This window comes from Natrix helvetica, assembly GCF_964273705.1.
Source record: "Natrix helvetica genome assembly, chromosome: 11".
NCBI classification, from domain to species: Eukaryota; Metazoa; Chordata; class Lepidosauria; order Squamata; family Natricidae; genus Natrix; species Natrix helvetica.
Window position 1 is genome coordinate 2641495 of NC_138562.1, and position 27859 is coordinate 2669353.

The 27859-nt window shown below is 46.5% G+C and overlaps 1 protein-coding gene across 1 annotated transcript; it reads left to right on the forward strand.

Moving 5' to 3' along the window:
* Positions 1-62: 62 nt before the first annotated feature.
* Positions 63-22554, forward strand: NALF2 (NALCN channel auxiliary factor 2). The gene is made up of 3 exons (XM_081963719.1): positions 63-826; positions 20961-21132; positions 22026-22554. The coding sequence occupies exons 1-3, from the start codon at positions 80-82 to the stop codon at positions 22457-22459; spliced, it is 1353 nt and encodes a 450-aa protein (XP_081819845.1). The 5' UTR covers positions 63-79; the 3' UTR covers positions 22460-22554.
* The last annotated feature ends 5305 nt before the right edge of the window (positions 22555-27859 follow it).

Consider the following 27859-nt stretch of genomic DNA (forward strand, 5'->3'; position numbering starts at 1 on the left):
CCCCGCCGCCGCCGTTGTCCCCCGCCGCCCCCCGCCCGTCTCCGCGCCGCCCCCCAAAAATATGACCAGCGGCGCTTGGATGCAGCCACGAGAACATGAGGCCGCCGCACTAGCCGCCCGCCTGGGCCAGCCGGAGAAGCCGTGCGCCGACTCGGAGCGGGCGCAGAGATGGCGCTTGTCGCTGGGCTCGCTGCTCTTCTTCGCCGTCCTCCTTTCCGACCGCCTGTGGCTCTGCGGCGCCGCCGCCGGAACGCGGCTCCGAGCTGAGGCCAGGAGCTCGGGCATGGCGGCGCCCGGGGCAGCCCTGGAAGGAGGGCCGCACAACCGGAGCGTCGAGGGCCCCGCCCCGCCGCCGCCGCCCCCGCGCTGCTCCGCCGCCGCCGCAGCAACCGCGCGGCCGGATCTGAGCTCGGCCTGCTCCCAGCGGCGCCTCTTCCAGCAGGGCTCCCTGGCCGCCTTCGCCGCCGTGCCTCTCCGGCTGCCCGCGGCCGCCGCCCTCGCCGCCGCCGCCTCTCCCCAGCTGGACTTCCTGGAGGGACACTTTCGGACCTTCCGCCTCCCCTTTTGTGACGCTTACACGGCCTGGGACCTGCTGCTGGGCATGGCCGGCCCGGAGAGCTTGGACTGCAGCTTGTCGAACCTGCTGATGGATTTCCTGTCGGCCGCTGCGGGAGCCCAGCGCGGGGAAGCCTGCAGCAGCTGCCTGGAGGCCTATCAAAGGCTGGACCAACACGCTCAGGAAAAATACGAGGAGTTCGAGCTTTTGCTGGAGAAATACCTGCAGGCCGAGGATTATTCTGTGCGCTCCTGCATCAGAGACTGCAAGGTAGGGAGGTGGAGGGGGGGACCCATAAACTCTTCCTTGGGCTTCTCCCTGGCTTTGTGTGCAACAGCTGGTTGGCCTAGTGGGGCTCTGCTTGCCACTGCCCTTCTCTTCAGCTGGGCCTCCCTCATCAACTGTGCTTCTTGCTGCTGATGAGCAAGATTTTGGCTCCACAGATGGGTTGAGATAAGGGGCATGCTAGCCAAGAGAGCCAGGCCCTTGGCTTCTTGCAGGCTGGCTGCTTTAAACGCTCATTTTGCTTTTCTTGCAGCAGCCATGGTCAGAATTTCCCAGGAAGGACCTAGATTGTCCTCAAAGTTCCTCAGGGATTTGCTGTACAGCAGGGCAGGTTAATGGTTGGGAATCTCATCTTCCTTGGTAGCAAAATAGCCTTGGGATTAAGTAGCCATTCTGAACTGACCCTCACTCAGGACAACTCACCTCTGCTTTCCTTTGTAACACTCATTCTTTTGACCTAGGACCAAGGAGCTTTTCTGGAAGGTTCTGTCCCATAGGTTACTTTTATTAAGAAGGCAATGAATCTGCTTTGTTGACAACACTCTCTATTATTGCATTATATTTTAATCTCAACTTTTCACCAGTGTTGTTAGCTGCTTTGAGTTGTCTTGCTGAACAGAAAGATGGAACATTTAGTTATTATGTATTCCTGTAGATGTCCCAAAGAGTTCTCTTTAACTGTGCATCAGTTTATTATAGTTTCCAAACTTCGCTTACATCAAAGCATTTTAGGAATTTTACTTTGGGATGTTTGATCATAAGCACCTCCCACTTTCCAAAGTTCCCCAGGGTTGCCTTTAGGGCAGGCGTAATAACTGCACTCCAGGGCATCTAACACATCCCAAAGACTTCCAAAAGTTGCCTCCACTAATAATAGACATGAATGTTGGCCAAATGGATGTGGGTGTGCTTGAGTCAATGGAACCTCAAGCCCAGTTCCATGGGTAGCATTTCCAGGTGTAACTCACACAGAACTCAGTGGAAGGTAGCCTGGGAGACCAGGGTTCTGGCTTGGGCACAGACTCCCCACCTCTGGAAATAAGATATCCTAATTAATAATGGAAGCCCAGAGAATTAATAGCTCTTGGAGGGACAGAGAGGAGTAAGAAGAATTGAAAATATGACCCAGAGCATTTCTGGGTTGTAAAGAAAATTTATCACCAAAGTGGCTGTACTTTTTTTTTAATCTTTTAAATGTCGCAACAAAGCCAAGAACAAATACAACACCCTGTTTATTAGGTATTGTAAAATTAATCCTTGTATGCTTAGCTGTGTGGAATTTTATTTACATACAATATAACTTTCAGTTTGCATACAATGTAAATTTCAGCATTTTTCATTTGTTACTTCCTCTCTGAAAAGGTTTTTCAAGTTATGTTGCACATAACAGTAAATGCACCATTTTTGGAAAGTGGAACGTACGTTCAAAAAATGAGTGCAGGGGCCCTGATTTTTATATGGATATGGAAATGTAAGGAGACCTGCTTCTTCCATTAACGAATTTGGAACTGGACGGTTAAATGTACCTCCTCTGTGTCCTCTAATCCCACCTCATTGTAACATCATATTAAAAGTACCTGTTTATATAATTCATGTTGAATATAACATAAAGTTAGGCTTTTAATATTATGTGGAGGGGAGGAGATAACATTTCAAATGATTCTACTGATATTTGCATATCAGCTTTGACTGTGGGGCCTTCATGGGGAGAAGAAGTGCCTCAGATTTTCTGCATTGTCACAATATGGCAGTGTTGGAAAATAAACCATAATCGGAATGGAGATGGTTTAGTTCCGTTGATTATGCAAGATTTATACACTCGGATGAGAGGGGAATCATCCTGTCATCTTAACCTTTGGAGGAGGCTGATATATAGGTGTGTGGTTTGTTTACCTTGGAGATTGGTAATGATCTTGTACCCATGGGTCTCAGTGTGTCCAATGCTATGTCATTTTATTTTGTCAGGTATTCTGTTAACTTACAAAAAGTAAGGGCTGGCTTCCAATAACACGTTCACGATCCCAAATTACTCTGGGATCATCACATTTCAGTCCTATGGATGTTCTCAGAAAAAAATCAGTGATGAAAAGTGTCCCGAAGAAGACACAAAGAAATTGGAGCTGGCGTTAGAGAGGATTTAATTTAAAAGTGTAACTTTTCCCAGGCCATCTACTTTTCCCCTCACTGATTTCTGGTGTGCTTATTTAAAAGCAGATTTCAGTTTAGGAGAAAAATGTATTGCTGGTGTATTGTATATTGTATTATTAGCAACATATGTGTATTATTAGCAACATATTCAAAAACTTTGAATGACTTCTTTCAAAGTTTTCAGATATAGTGCATACATACATAGAACATAGAATAATAGAGTTGGAAGGGACCTTGGAGGTCTTCTACCGTTTCAGATAAATGGTTATCCACTCCAGTCTCTTTTTGAAAGACTCCTATCATGGAGCACCTACAACTTCTGGAGGCAGAAACCAACTTCTGGTTGTTTTTTCTCACTGTTAGGAAATTTCTCCTTAGTTCTAGGCTGCTTCTCTCCTTGATTAGTTTCCTTCCATTGTTTTTTGTCTTGCCTTTTGTTGCTTTGGAAAATAGGCTGACACAGATCAGACAGCAGCTTGAGGAAATAGAAACCTAATACAATGGTAATATTGTGAATGAGTATTTCTTCCTCTGGAAAATGGGAAATTGTCTATTCTGAATAAATGCATTCTGCCCAAAGAATGCTCCTAGTTCTTTCATTGTCAATGAGGCCTAATCTGTATGTGCTGGTATATCAGTTGTACCCACTCCTATACAGTAGTCCTCGACTTACGACCACAAAATTTCATCTGTGTGGTCCGTAGCTCAAGATGGAGATGGTGAACTAAATCCACAGAGTTGTGGGTGTTGCTGACATCTGGGGAAAAGGATTTTGCGCTTCCCTCTCTGGAATTGATTGGCTGCAACAACTGACCCACTTTCCCTATTTATGTGACATTCTGACTTCATGACCCAATTAAAGCATGTTGCACAAAACACACCCGCTAACTCTATTGATATTGATTCAATGAAATGTAGCTTTTATTATAACCCCACCGACTATCACCAATGAGTTTTTGGAGTGTCACAGAGATGTGCCCTCTCCTCCCGTCAAAAAAAGTTGCCAGATCTTTGATGAATATTTTTATAAGGGTGAGGGTCGTATCTAGGAATTGATGTTTTCTCAGGTTTGAGCTGAACTTGACCATATCGTTGGGGCAAACAGTAATATTGAAATGAAATGGGGCAGGAAATTTAAATGAAGTAAAGCAAAGAGCCCATCTCAAAGCAAGAGAAGCAGGAAGAAGCATGGCTTCTTCCACAAAGCCAGCAGGGCATTCATCTCTCTCCCAGCTCCATTACACCAGAAGCCTTTTCACAGAAAGGCCTCCCGGTCAGTGAGGGGAGAACTTCCTCGGTCTCCGAGGTCCTTCAGCTCTCAGGTCCCCATGCCAGAGTTCAAGAGCTTCTCTGCAGCCACCCAGGTTTCTCCCTCCACATTGACCCTCTCAGGAGCTGGAGAAGGCAGAAAAGGGACCTGGCTAAGTACCAAAAAGGGAAACCAAATCAAAAACAAAACATGGAGCCTGCAGCTCAGCCCACCTGAGGCAGGTGAGAGAAGGCCACTGGCCAGGGCTGAAATAAAAAATAAATGTTACTAAAAGGGCCAAGAGAAGACAAGTTCGCATTCTCAGGCATTTCCAACTGGCTGCATAATTTCAGCCTTGCCTGAGGTAATTCCTTCACCAAAGAGGTTCTTCCCGCCAAAACCTGACAGGCCTTTTCTTTTCTCCTCTTGGCCCTCAGTGGGGCTGTGAGCGCCGACACCTGCCGGCTCACCTGGCCGGATTGCAAATAGGCCGAGTCCTGGTAGCCCCCTGCTCTACCTTTTCTCGGTCTTTTAATTTTATGAGGCTTTCGGAAGATCACTTTGGTTTAACTGTTGTGAATACAGGTAGCCCTTGATTTACAACAGTTCATTTAGTGACCGTTCAAAGTTAAAACGGCACTGAAAAAAGTGACATGATTGTTTTTCACACAATCAACCATTTCACACTTGCGACCATTATTGCATCCTCATGGTCACGTGATTTACATTTGGATGCTTGGCAACATTTATGACCGTTGCAGTGTCCTGGGATCACGTGATCCCCTTTTGCTACCTCCTGACAAGCAAAGTCAATGGGGAAGCCAGTTTCACTTAACAACCGTGTTACTAACTTAACAACTGCTGTGATTCACTTAACAATAATGGCAAGAAAAGTTATAAAATAGAGCAAAACTCACTTAACAACTCTCACTTAGCAGCGTAAATTTTGGGCTCAATTGTGGTCATAAGTCAAGGGCTACCTGTAGCTTTAGTAAGCAATTATTTGAAGAAATAATTCGATAATAATTTATTTTAAAATGTAAATAATTGCAAATGAAAGATTGTGGAAAAAATCTAGAATCAAATATGCAGCCAAGGAACTAAAGAGGCAGGAAGAGGTGGGGATTTGAGTTTCATAGGAAACTCCCGTATCTGGTCCTGAGGACCCCAGATGTTTTTATACCTATGCAAGTACTAAGGAATAAAGAAGCAGAACAAGTGTTCTGAATTCAGGTACACAAATAGTATTAGAGATTACTAGTGGGATTTATTATTGGCACAGAGCACTAGAAAGCTACAATTTACTCAAAGGAACGAATGTAACAAAAAATGTGAGGTGTTGCATTGCATATCAAACAAAATATATATCATTGTTTATTTTTAATATACTTTTATTAAAGTTTTTTAAAAGGAAGATAAAAAAACTAGTACAAATTAATATTAAAAGAAGAGAAAAGGAGTTAGAAGAGAAAACTAAAAGTGCAAGAAAGGAAAAAAGATAAAAGAAAAACAGGAAAGAAAGAACAAATAGATACAAAGAAGCAGCTTCTGTTCTTCTTTGCCGCAGTTATAAGTACAATTATCAATTTACCTCTCATTCTTACATAGCTCTCTTATTTCTATCATTAATCCTGCCTAATCAGCAAAAATTATAAGTTCATTTTTTTCTGTTTCATAGAAAAACTCTCTAAGGCGTTTCCAGTCAGCAATAAACATACATACAGTGGTACCTCGGTATTCGTCGCTAATTGGTTTTGGGAGGTGACATTAGTACCCAAAATGATGAGTACTAGGTGTCCTAGTTACTACCATAGTAGATCACCACTTAAGCATGAACCAGCGCTGTGCCTCAGCTGCTGAAATAGCTAATGCAGCCCTAGGTTGCATCAACAGAGGGATAGTTTCAAGATCACATGAAGTGATAGAACCACTTTGTACTGCATTGGTGAGACCACACTTGGGATACTGCATCCAATTCTGGTCACTAAGATACAAAAATAGTTGTTGAGACCCTACAAAGAGCACAGAAGAAAGGAACAAAGATGACAAAGGGCCAGAGGCTAAACCATGTGAAGAATGATTGAGGGAACTGTGGTAGGTACGTCTAGTTTAACGAAGAGAAGGATTTGGGTGATATGATAACAATCTTCCAGTACTTAAGGGTCTGTCTTGGAGAAGAGGCTGTCAGCTTATTCTCCAAAGCACCTGAGGGCAGGACAAGAAGTAACAGATGAAAGATCCTTAAAGAGAGATACAGCCTAGAACTGAAATTTCCTGACAGTGTGAACAATTAATCGGGAGTTGTGGGCGTTCCATCACTTGAGGTTTTCAAGAAGGGACCGCACAGCCATTTGTCTAAAATAGTACAGAGTCTCCTGCCAGGGGAAGATGTTTGAACGAAGGCCTCCAAGGTCCCTTCCTATTCTATATTCTATGTTGTCTTAAGAATGCTCACAAGCCAGATAAAGTGCTTCAAGCTCTAACAGCCCCAGCACGGAAGTGGACAAGCTGTGTCTGGAGCAAAGAGGATGAATTTACAGGGGATTAAATGGGCTATCCTGGGGGGGGGGGGGACAACCATAATCTGTACTACTGCATCCATGCATTTGACAGGTGATGCACTAGTAATAATATTCAGTGAGATCATGGTCCAAAGTCTTTGAGGAAAAGGGAGGGAATGCAACAGGTTCTGTGGTTAAAGGCATGGCACAAAGACCAGCGTGATAAGAGGAAACATAAACCTTGATATCTGCTTGGGCAGAAGGCAACCAACTACCCCAAAATAGAAAGTGTGTGGTTTTTAATATGCAGATGCCCAATTGAATGGGTCCTGCCAGTGTAGGAATTCACTTAGTGAAGTGAGGAGTTCGCCATTTTGGCTGCCAGGATCTTGAAGACAGAGTCTATTATTAGGGGAGGGAGTACAAAGTGTTTGGGTCCCTGGTAGGAGTGAGAAAGGAACATTGGAAAAATATCCAGGTTGGAGTCAAAAAGACATAATCAGCCTGTCTGTTTCTTAAACTGGAAATGTAGGTGATACAAAAATTAAAATGTCAGCATTTTGCCTCCTCCTATTTAGTGTAGTTTGAGCTTGAGAGAAGTCTATAAAGCAGTGTTTCTCAACCTTAGCAACTGAAGGACCCACAAACTTCTATCATCAACTTCATAATGAATCCTGATGGCTCAGTGGTTACAATGAAGGCTGCCAACAGCCAGTAGTTCGATCCTGACCAGTTTGAGGTTGATTCAGCCTTCCATCCTTCTGAGTTTGGTAAAATGAGCCAGGTTGTTGTGAGCCACGTGCTAACATTTGTAAATCACTCAGTGTGGTAGAGAAATGTTCTACCCCTTTCCCCCAGTTGTTTGACTAAATGAATATTATCTGAGGTCCTGAGAGTTTATGGCTTTATGGGCATCAGCTATCCTAATACACAGCAGCCTGGATACAAACAATTATACCAATTTTATGATCAGATTAGTAAACCCACTAAGTAGGCAACAGCAAACCACAGCATCCAACACTTGTGATGAGGTAAATAGCTATAGACACGAGGAATTTTAGTAGAATATGGAGGGAAGTACGCAGTGGGTACCTTAAGGTTCTGTCTTGGGCAGAACTTTGATTACTGATTAATAGGTTCGTTGTTATAGAAATGGCCAGTTTATATTATTGTGTAAAAGTGAAACGTTGAGGTTTGATGTTATTATCTTATTTTACTGCACCAAAGGGAGTCAGAAGTCAATGCCTTTTCTTTTTGCCCCACACTTTTCCCTTCCCTTCTTCCTCCCCTATTTTCCTACTATTTTCTTTTGTACTTTGTATTATATATTATAGAGTAATAAAAAATATTTAGATCTAAAGGTTCTGTCTTGGGCCCATGGTCTCCAACTTCTTCATAAATTATCTAGATGAGGGGATAGAGGGGGAACTCATCAAATTTACAGATGACACTAAGCTAGGAAGAGTTGCTAACACTTTGGAAGATAAACTCAGGATTCAGAAGGCTCTTTCATAGTACCTGACTGCAGGACAAGAAGCAATGGATGGAAGCTCACTAAAGAGAGATTTAACCTAGAACTATGGAGAAATCTATTATCAGTGAAAACAATTAATCAATGGAACAGCTTGCGTCCTGGAGTTATGGATACTCCATCGCTGGAGGTTTCAAGAACATAACCAAATTTCCAGGATGGTATAAGATCTCCTGCCTTGGGCATGGGGTTGGACTAGAAGACCTCCAAGGTCCCTTCCAGCCCTACGATCCTATGGACAGGAAGGAGATAGGTCATGACTCTGCTTTTTCCTCCTCTTTCATCTATTCCTCAGATCATGGAAACTCTAGGAAACAGAGTTAGCAAAGCAACCTATGAAGAAACAATTTTCCAGTAGAGTGGAGGGAGGGGTCACTGAAAGGTTATTACAGCCTGATTGGTCCATTTGACTCAGAGAAAACTTCTTAGCCTTCGGCTTCTCCCGTTGGCTCCCAGTTTCCTCTCAGTCAAGAAGGTCCTCAGACTATTGTTTGGTTCCCAGTGATTGTGAGTACTACATAGAGCAGTATTTGGACAATTGGATATTCCAAATTGAAAGAAATTATAGAATAGAAGGAGCTGTGCCCAGCGGGAATTTTTTGCTGTCCCAGATAAGCAGGGAGAGGCGCTTAGAGCATTCTCCTCTCCTACCTATTTCTCCATTCTGGGCCTTTCCTTCCCCCGGCTGATTCCTGGTGTCTCGGGCGTGCCGGGGGGCTTACAGCTCCCAACTCCTCCCCCGACGACCCATTTATCTAAGCCGCAGCGCCGGCGGCCTTTTTTGCCGCGCGTGAAGACCGGCAAGCCCCTAACTCGGCCGCGTCTCCTTTTCCGGGTCGGCGGTGCTCTCGGCGGCGGCGCGAGCGCAAGACCGGAGCGCCAGCGGCTCCTGCCGGGCGTGAAGACCGGCGGTGAATCGCACAGAGCTGCGATCGACAATAGCGGGTCGACTAGCCGTCTGAACGGCCGGGGAGGCAAGCGGCGGCGTGCGTGCGCCATTTTAGCGGCCGCCTGAAGAGAAACGGCCGCAAAACAAGCCGGTGGCCATTTTGAACACGTGGCGAACGGGCCTAACACAGGGGCACCACAGGCCCAAGCTGAGCGTCTCCACACCAGCGCCGGGCTCAAAGGCTGCAAAACACTCCAAATCAGCTAAAGCACCTTCTTCTGAACACGTGAGTGGGGCGATGGCAGCGCGTTCCGAAACCGCTCAAACCGCGACCACCCAGGCCCCAGAGGAGAAGTCAGGCCCCACGGCCCCGGCCAGGCCTCGAGCTGCTAGGCCTACTGCTGAGGATAGACCCTCCAGAGCTCTGCAAAGGGACGAGCTTAGGCGCTCCAGAGCTATTGAGAAAGCCATTGAGAGGGCAGAGAAGAAGAAGGCCAGGGATCCCAGACCTAGATCTAGATCCCCCAGATCTGAGGCTCCTTGTCATTCCCCTTCTGTCAACAGGGGGTTCAGCCCTTCTTCTCCCTCTTCCTCTTCATCCAGATCAGTTAGGAGTGAAGGACGGGGGGCTTCACCCCCACCCCCAACTTCCCCTGGGACAGGGGGCTTGGATAGAAATGACCCATTAGAGGGCCCCTCTGCAGGCTCCTCACGGGATAGGAGGTCTCATAGGGATTCGATCCCCCATGACTATGATTCTGAATGGGATGAGGAGGATCTAGAACACCTCCCTGAAAATCTTAAAAGATTAATCTCTGCAGCCATTTCCAAGGGAATAGCTCAAAGGGACAGACCTTCCCGGCATAGTAGGATTACTCCTTTCAGCGGGGCCAGGTCTAGAACTTCTTCTCCTTCCCTCATGAGTGAGGTCTCCTCTAGGGAGGAGGCCCGTCGTCAAGACGACTGGGGTTTCTCTGAGGAAGAGGATGCGGCCACTGATCAGCCCACCTCTTCCAACTTATTCATCCAGGCCATGTTTAAGCCCCTACTGAAGAAGGCTAGGAGAACCACCAAGGTGGGCACGGGGGACCCCACAGTGCCCCCGCCCAGAGATCCGGACATGGTGATGTTTTCAAACACGGCCACCAATAAAGAGGAGATCCCTGCCCCTCCACTGTTCTTGGAGGTAGCCACCAGTCAGTGGGCTAGGCCTTCAAATTTTTCTCCCCCTGGCAGCAATGACAGGCGGGCTTATAACATGGAAAAGACCTTCCTACAGGCCATCCAATTACCGGCCATAGATCAACTGATAGCTGCCCTGGTCTCATCTTCCCCGGTGGTCTCGGGGGATGCCGCAGATAAGGTTAAGCCGGAGGATAAAAGGGCGGAGCTCACCTTGCGGAAAAATTACAAGGCTTCCGCATGGGTAATGCGGGTGGCGGCCGCCGCGTCGTATTTTAATCGCACGACCGTTATGTGGCTCCGCCAACTCCAGGATCGTATCCCGATCCAGGATGATCGCATCCATCAGGATTTAACTAAAATTATGGCGGCCTGCCAGTATTCGGCCGACGCAACCCTGGATGCGATGCGATTCGGCTCCAGCGCCTTAGCTATCTCTGTGGCCGCACGTCGGCTCCTTTGGCTTAGAAATTGGCAGATCGATAATAAAGCCAAATGGGATTTAATAGCTGCCCCCTTTGCGGGTCCCAATCTGTTTGGGTCTGCTCTAGACCCGATCTTGGTGGAGAATAAAGGCAAGAAAAAGGTGATGCCCACCTCCACCAAGAAGGCCGAAACACGTAGTCACCCGTATCGCAGGCCTTCCTTCAGGACTTATGACAGGGACCAGGAGCCCCGGTTCCAGCAGTACAGACAGGATAGGCAGTACAACAGGCAGGGTTTTCAGGACTGCCCCAGGTACCAGTCCCAATCCAAACAGCCCTTTCGCGGGGGGGGGCGGCCGCCCCTTCCGCAGAGGGAAATGACTCGAACCCGAGTCATCCCATAGGCGGCCGTCTGACACTGTATGCGGACAAGTGGGACCAGATCACATCAGACGGGTGGGTCCGAGCGACCATTCGCCACGGCCTAAGACTCGAGTTCCTCTCCTACCCTCCGAGACGCTTCAGAACATTCTCCTCATCCCGGGATCCGGAACGCCGTCGTCTCATGGACCTCGCAGTCTCGCACCTTCTGGAAATCAGAGCGGTGGAGGTCGTTCTGGAGCCGGAGAGGGGGCGGGGCTACTATTCAAATCTCTTTGTAGTCCCGAAGGCCTCGGGGGGTTGGAGGGCGATTCTCGACCTGAAGCGCCTGAATCAGTATCTAGTTTACAGGCGCTTCAAGATGGCCTCCCTAAAGTCAATCCTGCAGGGCATTCGAAAGGGGGATTTCATGGCCTCGGTAGATTTGACGGAGGCCTATCTCCATATCCCCATATTCTGGGCTCACCGCCAATTCCTGGGATTCTCCCACAAAGGCCAACACTACCAGTACCGGGCTCTTCCATTCGGCCTGGCCTCGGCCCCACGGACGTTCACCAAGGTCCTGGCGGCCCTGGCTGCATACCTGAGATCCATTCCGGTGAGGCTCCAGTGCTACTTGGACGACGTCCTAGTGCAGGCAGGGTCCCTCCCCAGAGCCAAAGCAGACCTCCAGCTGACCATCCAATGGCTCCAGACACTAGGTTTCTCAGTAAACTTTCCCAAGAGTCATCTATCCCCATCCAGACAGATTCTGCATCTAGGGACAGTAATAGATTCCGAGTCAGGGAGGGTTCGCCTGTCCCCAGACCGCCTGACCAGTCTGAGACAATTGATCATGTCCATCAGGACAAAAAGGTCCGTTTCCACCCTGACCTTGTCCCGACTCCTGGGGAAGATGGTATCCTGCATAGGGATAGTTCCCTGGGCCCGTCTACATCTGCGTCCCCTCCAGTGGGCCTTGAAACCAGCCCAAAGGAAAATGTTGAGCAACTCTCTACGACCGCTTCGCTTAACGCCAGAAGCGAGAGGCTCGCTCAAGTGGTGGATGTCCCCAGCATTGCGACAGGGGGCCTCAATTTGGGAGCCAGAGAGAGTACAAGTCACGACGGACGCGAGCCTTTACGGCTGGGGGGCCGTGATGGGGTCCGACATGGCCCAGGGACGTTGGACTGCCTCGGACCTCAGACACAATATAAATTGGCTCGAACTCAAGGCCGCGAGACTGGCCCTCCGGACTTTCCGCCGCCAACTGCAGGGGCGACACATCCTCCTGCTTACGGACAATGTAGCGACGAAAGCTCATGTCAACCGTCAAGGGGGGACTCACTCATGAGCCCTGTGGCGGGAGGCGCAGACATTATGCCTATGGGCGGAGAGACACTTGGCCTCAATTACGGCGGAACATATTTCGGGGGAGTCCAACCACCAGGCAGACTGGTTGAGCCGGGCGACTCTGGACAACGGCGAGTGGCAGCTGGACCCAGAGTTGTTTCGGAAGATTTGCCTCAGATTCGTCAACCCCCTTGTAGACCTGTTTGCCTCCCCCGGCAACGCACAACTGCCGAGATTTTTCACCAGATTCAAGACTCCAGCAGCAGAAGGAGTGGATGCTCTCAGAACCCGGTGGCCTCCGGGTCTCCTCTACGCCTTCCCCCCCCTTCCCCTCATTCCCAGAACCATTCGGAAGGTAGTCACAGAGAGGGCTCACGTCATTCTATTAGCCCCATATTGGCCGAGGAGACCATGGTTCGCAGACCTGGTCCAGCTCTCGGTCACGGACCCCTGGAGGATTCCGCCAGAAGAGGTAGTCCTGTGTCAGGGGGTCTTAATTCACCCAGAGCCGCAGTGGCTGCATCTGACCGCGTGGCTCTTGAAAGGGGATTACTGAAAGGGAGGAAGTTGTCATCTGGGGTCATAGCTACCTTGGAGGCAGCTAGGAGACCGTCCACAATTAGAATCTATAACGCCACCTGGTCGGCCTTCGCGAAGTGGTGTAGCCCCAGGGGGGTGGATCCAGCTAGGGCCACGGTTCCAGACGTTCTAGAGTTTCTCCAAAAAGGATTAGAGGACGGGTTGTCCCATAATACACTCAGGCGACAGGTAGCGGCCCTATCCACTATATTGGGAGGAGAGGGCTCCTCTACCCCCTCTCGCTCTCCATTGGTGAAGAGGTTCCTTAAAGGGGCGGCCAACATCCGTCCGCCTCCCGTCCATAGGTTCCCTACATGGGATCTTACCCTCGTCCTGAAGGCGCTGACGGGTTCTCCATTTGAACAGCTCAGATCGGTTCACATGCGTCTCCTCTCGCTGAAGGTAGTATTTTTAGTGGCCATTACATCGGCCAGGCGTATTTCTGAATTGGGGGCCCTTTCTGGGCCACAAGGGCACCCTTCGAGGACATCTGTCGCGCGGCCACCTGGGCCTCCCCTACTCCCTTCATAAAACACTACCGCCTGGACACTTATGCCTCGGCTGAGGCGTCCTTCGGGCGGAGGGGGCTCCAGCGGGTGGCGGCCGCTCCTCCCCCTGGGACCCAGTCTCCCCTCCCTGGGACGTAGCGTGGGTATGTCCCTTCAGTGACCCCTCCCTCCACTCTACTGGAAAAAGAACGTTGGTCTTACCTGAACTTTTTTTTCGGGAGAGTGGAGGGAGGGGTCACTTTCCCGCCCTAGGTAGATAGACAGGGTCCGGGAGGGGTAGAATCGGGTGGCCCTGGGCGGCTTTCCCTTGTCTTCTTACATCATGCAGACGCTGACCGTGACATCGCGGAAACTGGGAGCCAACGGGAGAAGCCGAAGGCTAAGAAGTTTTCTCTCAGTCAAATGGACCAATCAGGCTGTAATAACCCTTCAGTGACCCCTCCCTCCACTCTCCCGAAAAAAACGTTCAGGTAAGACCAACGTTCTTTCTAATGCATGCATGTCATAAGCGGCTTTGCTTTATCCTGTGGACGTTTGAATTATTTTGCTTAAGATTGTCCTGCCCTGGGAAAATATCTGAAGCATTTATTAGCCATGAAGCTGACATGTGGGAAAAGGTGGCATTTGGCAAGTCGGGGTAAACAATTTAGGCCTGGCTCCAAGCCTCCCTGTGATGGGACATGATCCTGTTTTCCACCTCAGGTTGCTCAGGGAAGGAGGCAAATAACAGTGAAAGGGTGCTCAGATTGATAATGCTCAGGATGTATACTAGATCCTTACTTTTACTGCTCAGTCACGTTGGTTTGTTCCTCTCTTCTCCCTCCCTTCTCCCACATTCACTCCCCCAGAATCTGTGCTACTCTATTGTCTTTTTCCTCTGCATGTTCCTGTAATGCAAGAGATGGGTTGCCCTCACATGTTTATAACCTACACATCTATTAGACCAAAAAGGGAGAGCATTTGATGCTTAGGATTGCCCCATGCACCATTTTGAAGGGCTGAAACACTTTCTTTATCCTGCACTGATCGGATTTTTCACTGTATCTGTCAAACATTCTAATTGTGCTGACTTGCTAGGAAGGAAGCATGAATCATTTAGAGTCACAGATCCTGTAACTGCACTATTAACATGGTTTTGAGAGTTTGGATCATATGCCGGTATCCCACAGTGCCAAAGAAATTGGCCTATCAAAAATAAAAAGTCAAAAGTTTCCTCTGTCCAGTTGTGTCTGACTCTAGGAGTGATGCTCATCTCCATTTTTTTAGCCAAAGGAGCTAATATTGCCTGAAGAAGCTACTGTGGTCATGTCGCTGGCATTACTATATGCCAATGTGCACAGAACACTGTTACCTTCCCATCAAATGTATCCACTTGCATTTGCATGGTTTTTCACTGCTACATTTGCAGGAGCTGGGGCAAGTAACAGAAGCTCACCCCTTTGCATGGTGTTTTAGGGTCTTTCAGCTTTCAGCTTTCCAGCTGACAAGCTCAGCATCTTCAACTGCTGAGCCATTGCGCCTCCCTAGTTTGCAGAAAGTTACAGAACATTGGAGGACTTCCATTCCCAGCAAGTTTGCCTGTATTTTTTGTAAACAAAACAATATTTCTGTAAAAAAAGGGACAAGTCTTTTAAACCCTGCATCTACTACAGATTTCCTTCCATTTCCAAAATGTGGCCACAGACGACATATTGTTGTCCATAATCTGCAAAGTCTGCAACAGTGTTTCTCAACCTTGGCAATGTTAAGACATATGGACTTTGGATGGATGGATGGATGGATGGATGGGTGGGTGGATGGATGGGGTGGGTGGGGAATTCTGTGAGTTAGCAATAGCACTTAAGACTTCTAGAAGGATATGCTGCTCTGAAAATATTTCTGTCTGGCAATTTCCTGGATTCGGGCTAATTGCTGAGGTGTTTGATTTATCGTTTGGTTCAAATGATCTATCTGGGCCACCATGTAGTAATGATGTTGGGCCACAGGAGCAAAGTCTTGATAACCTTTTGTGCGTACGGTGATGATGCAAAGGATTATCATTGTCTGAGTGTAGAAACTGGAACTGTGTTTTTTTCCTCTCTTGTGAAGAAGAGAGTAATGAGTTAATGAAATTGCTGTCAAACCGCTCAATAGCTATTAGAACTGGAACCAACACAGGAAACAATTCAAGGACACAAAATTCTGGTAAATAGGTTTATTTCAAGAAGCTGTCATGAAATGACTGTAAAATAATTCCAGTGACTGCTTAAGTAACAATTCAAGCCCTAGTTATAGTGAAATCAAGGATAACTTTTTGTGGGTTTTTCTTTCTACTGTCACAGACACACAGCAGAGATCACCCAACAGCAGATTAAATAGAGGAACTTTTTGCTAATCAGTTAGCTAAATTATGGAGGAAGCCTGCTATAGTAGTAATGAAGGACTTTAACTGTCCTGATATGAACTGGGAGACAAATTTTGCATCAAGTGGGAGATCAGGTTCCTGACGAATGCGCCAGGCCATTTTGGCATCCAAAAGGTAGAAGGGGGAACCAGAGGCTCAACTATACTGGACTTAAACCTTATCAATAGAGATGAAATGATAGGAGGTTCCGGGAACTTTGAGGGAGAGTGACCATGTCATATTGGAATTCAACGTAATGTAGGCACAAGTAATTAAATAAAGACAAAAGAGCATCTCAGACTTTTAAGAGCTGACTTCAACATCTTAGAATTTAGGAAGATTCCAATGGCTGGAAATCTTGAAGGTGAAAGAAATCAAAATGCTTGGAAAAATTGAAAAAATGAGAGTATAAAAGGCCAGTCTAACACAATACCACAGAGAAAGAAAAATAAGAAACCCCGAATAAAACCAACATGGTTGCATAAAGAACTCTCATAAACTGAGAGACAAAAATGACTAGTGTAAAAAAAAAATGGAGAGACACATAACTCAAATAGAATATTGGCAAAAACCCTGAATATGCAAGGGTGAAATCAGGAAACCACATGATACCATTCGTGGACGTGAGAAAGGCTTGAGCAGTTGTTGCTAGTGCTTCCAATCCTAGGAATTGTTGTAACTGGTGTACTAGCCAAAGCTGGAACCATGGCCTCCTGTGGCTGCTGTAGCAGGAACTGTGGGTCTAAATGTTCCCTCATACTGTGGGCTACTTCCTCTGAGGGAAGCACAAATCTTGAAGAAATAGTATTGGAATTATCCCAGAATAGACTGTTGTTAGATTATTTTGGAATTAGCCATATGCACACTCTCATGTTATAGCCATTAACTTATTTCAACAAATGTTTATGCCTTACAGCAGACTATCCAATTTTCCTATCAGCATTTGCAAGACTTAAAGTTTGTGTGTTAATTATCCCATTCTTACTAAACATTACACCCAGTTACAGAAATCCATCTATTATTGTCATCTATCAGCAACCTTTCACCCCACTTCTCCAGTCAATCAGAATTGATTTCGTCCCTGATACATTAATTTCCTTATTTGCTTATTCATATGCCTCATTGCATCACACGGTCTGTTTAGCATTCATTACAAATCATTCAGGTTGTCAAGCAACAAGGAGTATCTTATTGTGCAAATTTATGTCCCAATCAATACCCTTTCAACTTCTTCACAAGCATTTATTATATAGTGATCAATAAGTGCATTAAGCAATTCAGCTGCCATCACACGTTCTGCTCAGGGTTGAATCATTTACTAAGCATTTCATTTATTCTTATACATGCGCAATTTCCATCCAATAGTGCTGTTACTGAATTCAACAGCCAGAATATAGGTTTTTTCATCTATTTACTTATAATAGTGGGTCTGCTTACAAGATGGACCCTGTTAATTAATTCTCCCACATTATTGATCCTCTTAATAACTCTTCAATACTCTCAAAACTGTCTTTAACTGTCTACCAATACATCACACCAGATCTCTTTTGCTTCTCTTTCAACTTTCATCCTGATAGCCGCTCTTTCAAATTCTTCAAAATTATATTCTTTTATTTTTCTAATCTTTATCTGTTTTTACATCTTTTTTGCCCTTTGAAGCCTTCTTTTAGGCTTCAGTTGTAGTATTAATATGAAGGACTTTTACAGGGATATTTTAAGGTTGTAATTTCATAACATCATGTTAGTAATTCTAACTTCTAGTTATTTCCTTATTACTCACAGGTTACAGTGAAATTATTGAAATTGGTGTAATTTTCCTTTTTTGTATTTTATGTTGGACTGTAACCAAAAGAAACTAATTTTGAATTTAATGTTGATTGGGACATTTCCCTAATGCAAAAGTTTGATAGATAAAGAAATATAGGTTTATATATCATTTCCATATATGTATTCATTAAATAGTCAACATAAATTGGCATACATGATTTAGTCATTTATATTTAAGATAAAGTGCATTTAACATACACACACATTTGAGTGACTTGAGTGTTTCTTATTAGGGCATACTACATGTCTACTCCTCTACTCAATTGGTTCCAATTACACTTCCTTTACAATTCATACAACAGAGTTCTTAGAGTACAGGTAGCCCTCGACTTACAACAGTTCATTTAGTGACCATTCAAAGTTACAATGGCACTAAATAAAGTGACATGACCATTTTTCACACTTACAACTTTTGTAGCATCCCCGTGACCATGTGATCAAAATTCAGATGCTTGGCAACTGACTCATACTTATGACCGTGGCTGTGTCTCAAGGTCACACTATCATCTTTTGTAACCTTCTGACAAGCAAAATCAATGGGGAAGACAAATTCACTTAACAATCATGGTTCTAACTTATAAACTGCAGTGATTCAGTTAACAACTGTGGCAGGAAAGGTAATAAAATCGGGCAAAACTCACTTAACAAATGTCTCCCTTAGCAACATAAAAATGTGGGCTCAATTGTGGTCGTATGTCGAGGACTACCTGTATAGATTAGGAGGAAAGAAGAAAAAAGAAGAAAAAAAGGAAGCTTTTGTTTTTGTAAAGCACAAAAGTTCACGGTCAGTCAGATTGTTTGATCCTAAACAAAAAACTTTTTGTGTTTTATGTGATTCACTGAAACTGAACTACAAATCAGGTTCCTGAGCCATTAGCAAAATAGCTCTACAACCCTTTAGGCCTTTTCCCCACTAGAAATTTTATATTTATGATCTTAACATTTTTTGCAGACTAATAAAAATTCATCTTCCTATGGGATCAGTTCCATTGCTTTCCTTCTTTTTCTTTCTATGTTTATTGTGGCGCTCAGCAACAACAACCCCACACACACAAACACTGGTGCAACATTTGCAAATCCAACATAGAGGAGCATTTGGTAAATTTTGTATGGGGGGTCCTTGGTGCTCTCTGAGCTTGCTTGTTTTCTTGCAGACCCTTCATTTTTGTGTGGTGGAGCAGTGTAGACAATCTTGAAAAGCAGTTGGTATTTTAGAGGTATTTTCCAATCTTCAGCCAGGGATTGGTGTCTGTGTGGAGGGGAGGGTGGAGTAATGTGAATGCGGCCAATTTGTAGCTGTCTATGCATGGGGGGGTGGGGGCAGGGATGCAATGTGTTTTCCTTGAGTCCCTGAGCTAATCCATTACTATTTTAATACAATTTGCTTTCTCCTGAAAGCTGCCTCTATCTGGGTCAGGAGACCAGTAGGTGGTATGTACTAACTAGGCAATTGCAATGCGGGACAATATAAGAAGTAAATGATGGGTTTATTGACAGTTGAAAAAAAATATCCAATTTCTGGTTTTAACCTGGACTAGGGCTGCAGAAACAGGAAAGCTCCAATTGATGATCAAGGCAGGAGGTTAACCATCATTTAACCTCCATAGATTGCTTGTTCTGTGGACTTGGTAGAACATGTATAGCTGACCCACATAGAAGAAAACAGGGGCCTCAGCTACACAGATCACGGAGTAACCTGCCTGCCAGCACATTTCTTTCCACATAGGTCATTTCATAGAGGTCCTGGTCTATCGTTGTTTCCAGGAGCCTGGGATCAGGCCAATCCAAATAGCCGCAGAGGAAAGTCATTGTGTTGCCTCAAGAGCCGAAAGCAGAAACCTAGAGGTGAGGAAGGACTGGGGGCAAGAGACAGGACCCCTCACTCAGAATTGTCTTGCAAGAGCCAGGTTTGGGCCCCCTCCTGCCCCCACCTCAGCCTGGAAGCTCCCTGGGAGGCTTTGAGTCAGTTCTCTTCTCTCCCGGCCCAACTTAAGTCAGGGTGGGGGGGGGTGGTATTTGTTGCGTGCCGTCTTGAGCTTCTCAGCCAAAGACAGGGTAGAGCAAGTGCATCTTTCCCCTGAAATCAGAGAGGAATGTAGGTTTGCTGAAGAGAAAGTCACACCTGGTGCTTTCCAAGTGGCCTGCCTCTCTCTCTTGCCGCGATGGGACTAGGAAGGGACTAAGGGGCCAGTTCTCTTACAACAGATTCTTTGGAAACAAGAGGATGACAGTAAACCAAAGTCAGGATTTTTGTTTTTGCTTTGTGTTGTACATTAAGTCTCCTGGCTTTGAAACTCCTTTATGTAACATTTGCCTTTTGCATTTGAACTTTCTACAAGTCCAGTCTTGCTTCTCATGTCTCTTCTGTAGCCGCTTGGAGGAATGGCCAGTAAGTGAGCAGCTTCATGTGCTCCCCTGGCAGGCTTAAGCAGCGCTGATGATCCTTCTCCCCATAATTTCCCCTTAAAGTAAACCCCAGTGTCCCCACAAATTCCTCAGCCTGACCCAGCTGGGCTTGGGAAGAACGGCTCCCTACACAGGATTCCTGAGTTTCTTCTCTTAGAAATGGAGGGTTTTCTCTGAAGGTGCCTTATTTTCCAACAATCTATCTTATCTTACTAACAGTTGAGCAAAGTTGTGCAAGGCAACAAACAATTAAGGTTGTCCGTGACTACAGGTAGTCCTCGACTTACGACCATAATTGAGCCCAACATTTCTGTTGCTAAGCAAGATAGTTGTTAAGTGAGTTTGGTCCCACTTTTCTTGCCCCAGTTGTGAAGTGAATGACGGCGTTCATTGAGCTGCCGGTAGCAATATGGCTGTTAAGTGACTCTGGCTTCTCCATGGACTTTCCTCCTCAGAAGGTTGCAAAAGCGGATCACGTGATCCTGGGACATGGCAACCGTCATAAATACGAGTCAGTTGCCAAGTGTCTAAATTTTGACCACGTGACCCTGGGAATGCTGCAGTGATCGTAAGTGTGAAAAACGGTCATAAGTCGTTTTTTCAGTGCCATCGTAACTTGGAACGGTCACTAATTGAGCTGTTGTAAGTCGAGGACTACCCATATATCCCAGCAGACGCCCTTCAGATTCTTGGGGCGGGGTGTGTGTGTGTGTGTCAGGGGGGGGGCTGTTTTTGCTACTGTGTGACTGCCTCTGGACTCTTGTTCCTCTCCTGTAGGCTGTCTACAAGGCCTGGCTGTGCTCTGAGTATTTTGATGTGACCCAACTGCAGTGCCAGCACCGGATTCCATGCAAGCAATACTGCCTGGAGGTGGAGACCAGGTGCCCCTTTGTGTTGCCCGACAACGATGAGTTGGTCTATGGAGGGCTGCCTGGCTTCCTCTGCACGGGTAAGACTCGGAGGGGGACCCGGAAGCCTCCCAGGGACGAGCACCTTCCCTTTGCCTCGCTGGGGTTAGGGCGAACGGGGGTAGCCTGGAGCACACGGAGAGCCCCGTCCACAGGCATTGATCTGCTTCAGTCCTGCCCAGGAAGGGGAGGCTGGTGGCAGCTCTGCCCTCCTTATCAATAGAGGGACTTGTGCGAGCTGACATTTTATCCCATCCCAAGGGGGGGGGGGGGGCTGAAATGTCCATGACAGGTAGTCCTTGACTTACAACAGTTCATTTAGTGACCGTTCGAAGTTACAACGGCACTGAAGAAAAGTGACTTACGACCATTTTCCACACTTACGACCGTTGCAGGATCTCCAATGGTCATGTGATCAAAATTCAGACACTTGGAAATTGACTCATAGTTATGACAGTTGTAGTGTCCCGGGCTGATGCGATCCCCTTTTGTGACCTTCTGACCAGTAAAAGTCAATGGGGAAGCCAGATTCACTTAACAACCATTTTACTAACTTAACGACTGCAGTGATTCACTTAACAACTGTGTCAAGAAAGATTGTAAAGTAAGGCAAAACTCACTTAACCCGGTGTTTCACTTGACAACAGAAATTTTGGGCCCAATTGTAAGTCGAAGACTACCTGTATGAGCTCAGTGGTTAGAGTGCAGTACTGCAGGCTACTTCTGCAGTTTGGCAGATCGAATCTCACCAGGCTCAAGGTTGACTCAGCCTTCCCTCCTTCCGAGGTGGGTCAAATGAGGAGCCAGATTGTTGGGGGAAAGAGGCTGACTCTGTAAACCGCTCAGAGAGGGCTGTGAAGCACTACGAAGCGGTATATAAATCTTAAGTGCTGTTGCTGTTCCCCAGACAATGATTGTGCCATTGTGTTTCCAGGGTTGTTGGAGAACCAGCTGCCTGACCCGGAAGCGAAGTGCTGTGACGTGCAGTGGGACTCCTGTGATCCCCAACCGGAGCGCAGCTACAACGCCTCCACCAAATCCACCGAGTCGGAGTCATCCCACAGCCCCCGCCACGAAGCCCCCCATCACCAGCAAGAGCAGCAGCAGCAGCAGCAGCAGCAGAGGAAGAGGAAGGAGCAGCAGGAGGAGGAGAAGCAGCACTATCGCCTGTATTACCATCACCACCAGTACCCTCCCCCGTCTCTGCTGCCGGTCTCTGCAGGGTCCCGCCTCAGCCACAGCAAAATCCGGCTCTGCGTCCTGGTCCTTATGCTCCTGCACACCATGGTCTCCTTCTCCGGTGTGCACAACAGTGAGGTCCTGGAGGTCCTGCCCGCCGTGGAGGAGAGCATCGCCAGAGACGAGTGACCGAGCGCCAGGGCAGCTCCTCAGGCAAAAAGAAAGGGCGGGACAGGCACCTGCGGGGGAGGGGAGGGGGCATTCCTTATACCTCTCTTGGGGGCACCGGTTGGGTGACATGCCATGCACAGGCCCACCCCCATGTGGAAACCCCCCACTAAGAGCAACTCCCCCTCGCAGGGCCGCCCTGGGACGCCCAGGGGGCTTGTGTGGAAACACGGCCTCTAGGAGGGCCCCATGAGCGCCTGGCATGAAGCTGCAGAAGCCAGGCAAGGAAGGGGCAGAAGGGAAGGGGGCAGCAGGTGGCCTCCTGCCAAGGCCCCGGGGAGTGACCCCTGCTGCTTCTGCCTCCACGTATCCTGGGTAAGGGTCCTTGCCGGGATGTTTCCCCTCCGGAGGGAGTAACTGGCCTGCGGCAGTGGCAGACGTAGCCTGCCCAAGATCCAAGTCCTGCGCGAGGCCCATCCCAGGCAACCCAGGGGTTGATGACAGGGTTCCTCCCTCCCCTGTTTCTTAGACCTCTCTGCCCCCCCCCCCCCGGGACCAAGAGCTGCAAGAAGTGCTGAAGGGACCTTCCTAGGCTTCCTGTTGAGCCAGGGCCCAGGAGGAGGAGGCAGCAGCAGCAGCAGCAGCAGCAGCATCTAGTGGAGTCTGGAGTCCCACGTTCCCAGAAGGGCTGAATTCCTTCACTGTCTGCCTCTCATCTCTGTCAGATGTCCTCAAACACATGAAACACTGTATTTGCCTGGAAGAAAGGCGAGGCTTTTCTCCAAAGGGATTACTTTCAAAATTGGAGGGTCGTCTTAGATTCGTTGAAAATGTGCCAATAGAAGCCGTTTCTTTTCTGTTCTTTTTCATTGAGTTAGTTTTGCAGGAGAAGGGGGCTTATCCGCCATGCTGGCTCAGGAATTCTGGGAGCTGAAGCCCACCAGTCATAAAAGGGCCGTGGTTCCCCACCCATGCTCTAAGAGGTAGACATGCTGTCTTTCGCACAATGGTAGGAAGTTAGAAATGCCTGATGTCTCTCCGTTTCTAGCACCCACGCAAGAAGGTTATAGTTGACCTGAGATTAATTCTACAAATGTCCAAACAAACACCTCTAAATAGTCCCACGACCTATTTCCTCTAAGAAACACCAGCCCAGTACTCTTTTGGGAGGGGAGGGGCAATTGAGAGGCTTGTCTCGGCTCTTCATATAATCTTATTAACTGACTCAAGCCAAATCCCTGCAACCAGTTCCTGATTCTTTACAGAAATTGAAGGCACGTCCTTATTTTTGGCTCAATTAATCCTCTACCAAAACACTGCTGGGTTTGGGTCCACATTCATTCCTCAATTTGAATTTGCCCCCACGCTCTCTCTGCCCACATGGGCCCATGGGAAAAATGGTTCTATGCAGACCCAATGCAGGCAGGCTGTTTCTGATACCCAAACATTCTCTATCTGAAAGTTAAATTTTCATTCAAGGAAAAAGGGAGACGCTTAAGAAACTCTTGACATGGAAGTATCTCTCCTTCTCTTTCTGGCTCTTTAATCTTACATTTTTTAAAAAAAAAACATTTTTGTCTCAAACCTCCCACGAAGGCCCTCACTCTCAGAAATGTGGATAGCATCAAAAAGACTATTCTCCATCAGCAGTTGGCGTGTTACATATCACCACTGAGAACGAAGAATTAGTGACAACAATGAGGGGTATAAACAAGAGTGAGAAAAGTGAGCGGCACTGGATATGCGATTTGTACCAATAGAAGAGAATATTTGCAGCTAAGGATTGGGCTGCGGGGTCCTTGGTGGTTTTCTTGCAGACATTTCATTGCCCAACTAGGTAACACCATCAGTGTATTGATATCTGTGCATGAATTGTCTGCAAGAAAGCAACGGAGAGCACCAAGGATCCCATAAAATCTAGGTGGCTTGATTGGGTCTAAAATAGACTCATTTAGAGCACACTTAGGTCATAAAAAAATTAACCCTTGTTTTTGGCTTCTCTGTAATGTCTGACAAACCTTGAAGTGGAATTATTTTACTCATTCCAGAAATCACATTCATTGTGGATTTTTGTGCTCTCTGGTTATAGGTTGGGCCACATTCCTTCCTCCTTAAAGGAAAGCTACTTGGAATTGAATAATCATAGCAAATCACAGGAAGGCTATATTGTTATCTATTAATCCAATTCATTATCAAAGAGGGAACCAACATGTTGGGTTATTCTGAGGTTTGAGCTTTAGAACCTTCTGGGAGATACTCATCCCTCTCAAATTTATGATCAAAGTCCTGAATGCCCAAAGAGAGTCTTCTTCTTAACCCCACTGGATACGATGCAGCATGAAAACAGGAGTGCATCTTGATCCAATCCACACAGTGCATCTGCCTCAAGTAGAAGCTCCCCACTCGCTCTCTCTTTCAGATTAAATTTGCCTCCTGAGGGAGAGGAAGAAGAGGCTGATGATAAAAAAGGGATGAGACTGACCACTCCAAACCAACGTATGCTTTCCAGAGGATCTCCAGGTAAGGCCTCCTCCCAAGCCTGTAACGAGGTGCCAGGGATTGAAGTGCCTGCTCCTTGTCCTTGCAAAGGTGTCCCCTTCTCCACGTGCTTTTGTCCTCCTTGGTGACATAATTTCTATAAGAATTGGCTATCACTTACAATATGGAGTTCAGTTCGTGATAAGACATGACTTATTTTTGAAACCATGAGTTGCATCATGGTGGCAGAGCACAGTGAGATCAAAAGAAGGCATAGTTTTCAGTCCTATTTAAAACATACGGAAAACTAAATTCTGATACTGAAGCAACGCCTGGTTTCATCCTTTGCAATGGCTTATATGCCGCTTCACTATGATTTCCAGCCGTCTCTAAGCGGTTTACAGAGTCAGCCTCTTGCCCCCAGCAATCTGGGTCCTCAGTTTAATGACCTCAGAAGGATGGAAGGCTGAGTCAACCTTGAGTGAGTGAGACTCCAGCTGCCGAACTGCTGGCAGTCGGCAGTCAGCAGAAGTAGCCTGCAGTACTGCGCTCTAACCACTGTGCCACCACGGCAATACAGGTTCATACGACGTTAATATAAAAGCAGATTCATCTAGTATCTCTGCAAAGTGCATCATTCCATGTTGTTTCTTTTACTATTTGACCCAGTGATCCAAATGCTTCTCTGGCCAGTTTTTGACTTTGAATATAAGTTCTTACTGTTTTCCTTTAGGGTTTTTGGTTTTTTTTGCCACATGCTCTTCAATTTTTACTATTTTGTATGCATCCCTTATTATCACTTACTTTTTCTGCCAAAGTCTGGGCCCCTTTTTGTTCTCCTTGAAGTGGATTTTCCAATTCCCAAGGAAATTTCTGAACTTTTACAGCTACGTGGATGCTACTAAAACAGCCTAGGAGCCTTTTCCTGGACCTGGTTGATCCTTCTCCTCTAAACAAAATACATTCTACTCCAGTTACTGTAGTCTGAAAAAAGACTCTGGGCATAAAGAAGGGATTCAGCTGTCTCAAAAGCATTACAGCAGTCAGCACATGGTCAGGAAGCATGAAACACAATGTCCTGGCCTTCCCCCACCCCTCCAGCCACAGGGAGAGATCACCCCAACGAAGTGTGATTGAGCAAGACTGACCATGAATCAGGAATTACCAGTACAAAAATATGCTGTCAGCTTGGATTTGAAATAAAGGAACCACCGATTTTCTTTTACTGGATGAGTTGCAATTACTTCTGTGGCAGCACCAAATGTAGTAGTAGGGGCTGGGGGTGGAGCGGGGGAGACCAGGCCCCTGCAGAGAAAGGCAGAGAGGGCAACTGGGGAATCTGAAGAGTTTGCAGGTGGGCAGGGCAGACTTTGCAGCAGGAGGAATGCGCAGCGTCTTGAAAGGTTTGAGCTCAGATTCTTGCGATTGCTGGCTACAGTTTAATGGGAGACAATCTACCCTACGCATACGTTCTCTATGAGAAAAGAAAGGTTTTGATTCTACACAATTTACACATTATTTTCTATGTAGACTGTCCCTCCCCCCCCTCCCAATAGACTTTTACGTGGAGAAAATTCGTACAGAAATGGCCCTTGTCAGGGATGATCAGAGCTTTTGGCCTGGTGGATGCAGCTTGATTTTTAAAATAATATTTTAGGTGAAATGATTGATTGTGGGAAGACGGGCTCAGTCTCAAAATAGCTGCACCTGGGATGGGACCAAATATAAAACACCAATTTATCAGCAGGTTACCGTCTCCCCTTCCTGGTGGATGCCAAGGAAAGTGTCTCCTGGCATGGATTTGCAAACAGCATTTTGGAGAAATCCAGGCAGAAGTTTTTAAAAGAACAAATAGAGGAACAAGAGAGGTTGAATGAGGGAATGAAAACATTTGATATTTGTTTGTGACTCCTGCTTGTTGGGGGCCAGACTCATAAATAGTGCAAGAGGGTCAAATGAAGCACAAGCCTTGGGAAGAGAATGTTCTGGATCTCACGGATCCTGTTAAATTCTGGGAATTGCATTCCGCACACCTTAAAGTTGTCAAGGTTGAGAAATGCGGTTGTAGGCAATTTCTAAGGTGTCCCATGGAAAAAACACCTGGTGATTGGTGCTCCCTCAGAAATAATGACCCTACAGGATTTTGATTGAGGGCATCTGAGAATCAGACTTGCAGGTTTGATAACAAATCCATAGAACTGATCCAAATGTGTTTATTTAAAAGGCCTTCTATGCCACATACTAAAATTTAAGTGGCATAGAAGCATTGGACACCTATTGTTCTTTAAAACATTCAGAGTATCCATTAAACATGAAAAAGATTGTGAATTGTCACAAGGTACGATATTTCAACTCTGAATTCCAAAGTTCCTAAGAAATAGTTAGGTTTTAGATTCTTCCTAAACACTTTCCAAGTACAGGTTTTGTAGTTTCAAAAGTTCCTAAGGCTAGCCAGACCAAATTGAGACATCTGGAGATGTTTTAATTGAATAGATTGCCATTCTGCATTTTAGAACACCCAAATTATTCACAGAACATAGAATCGTAGGATTTGAAGGGATCTTGGGGGACGTCCAGTCCAAACGGCTGCTTGAACAGGAAATTCTATACCATGGATGCCCAATTATTTTATTTTTTTGAAAAGCTCCGGTTATGGAGCACCCACAAATTCCGGAGGTAGGCATTCTACTATTAATTGGGCTTTCTCCTTAATTCTAGGTTGGATGTTCCTTAATGATCTCCCACCTGTTACTTTTTGTGCTTTGGAGAATAGGTTGGCCCCCCTCTTCTCTGCTACAGTCCCTCAGTTACTCAGATAAGCTCACTTATTTTCTTCCTGGTTCTTGGGGGGCATAGTCTGTCCCCTGCCAGAAGCTCTTCATATCAGGTAATTTGGTCCAGAACTCCAAAGTTCTTTTAACAGCATCATCATTTAAGTCAGTG

Coding starts and splice junctions, on each gene's coding strand:
- NALF2 (XM_081963719.1), top strand. CDS start 80: ATGCAGCCACGAGAACATGAGGCCGCCGCACTAGCCGCCCGCCTGGGC. Junction 827..20,960: donor CCTGCATCAGAGACTGCAAG/GTAGGGAGGTGG, acceptor CCTCTCCTGTAG/GCTGTCTACAAGGCCTGGCT. Junction 21,133..22,025: donor GCCTGGCTTCCTCTGCACGG/GTAAGACTCGGA, acceptor TTGTGTTTCCAG/GGTTGTTGGAGAACCAGCTG.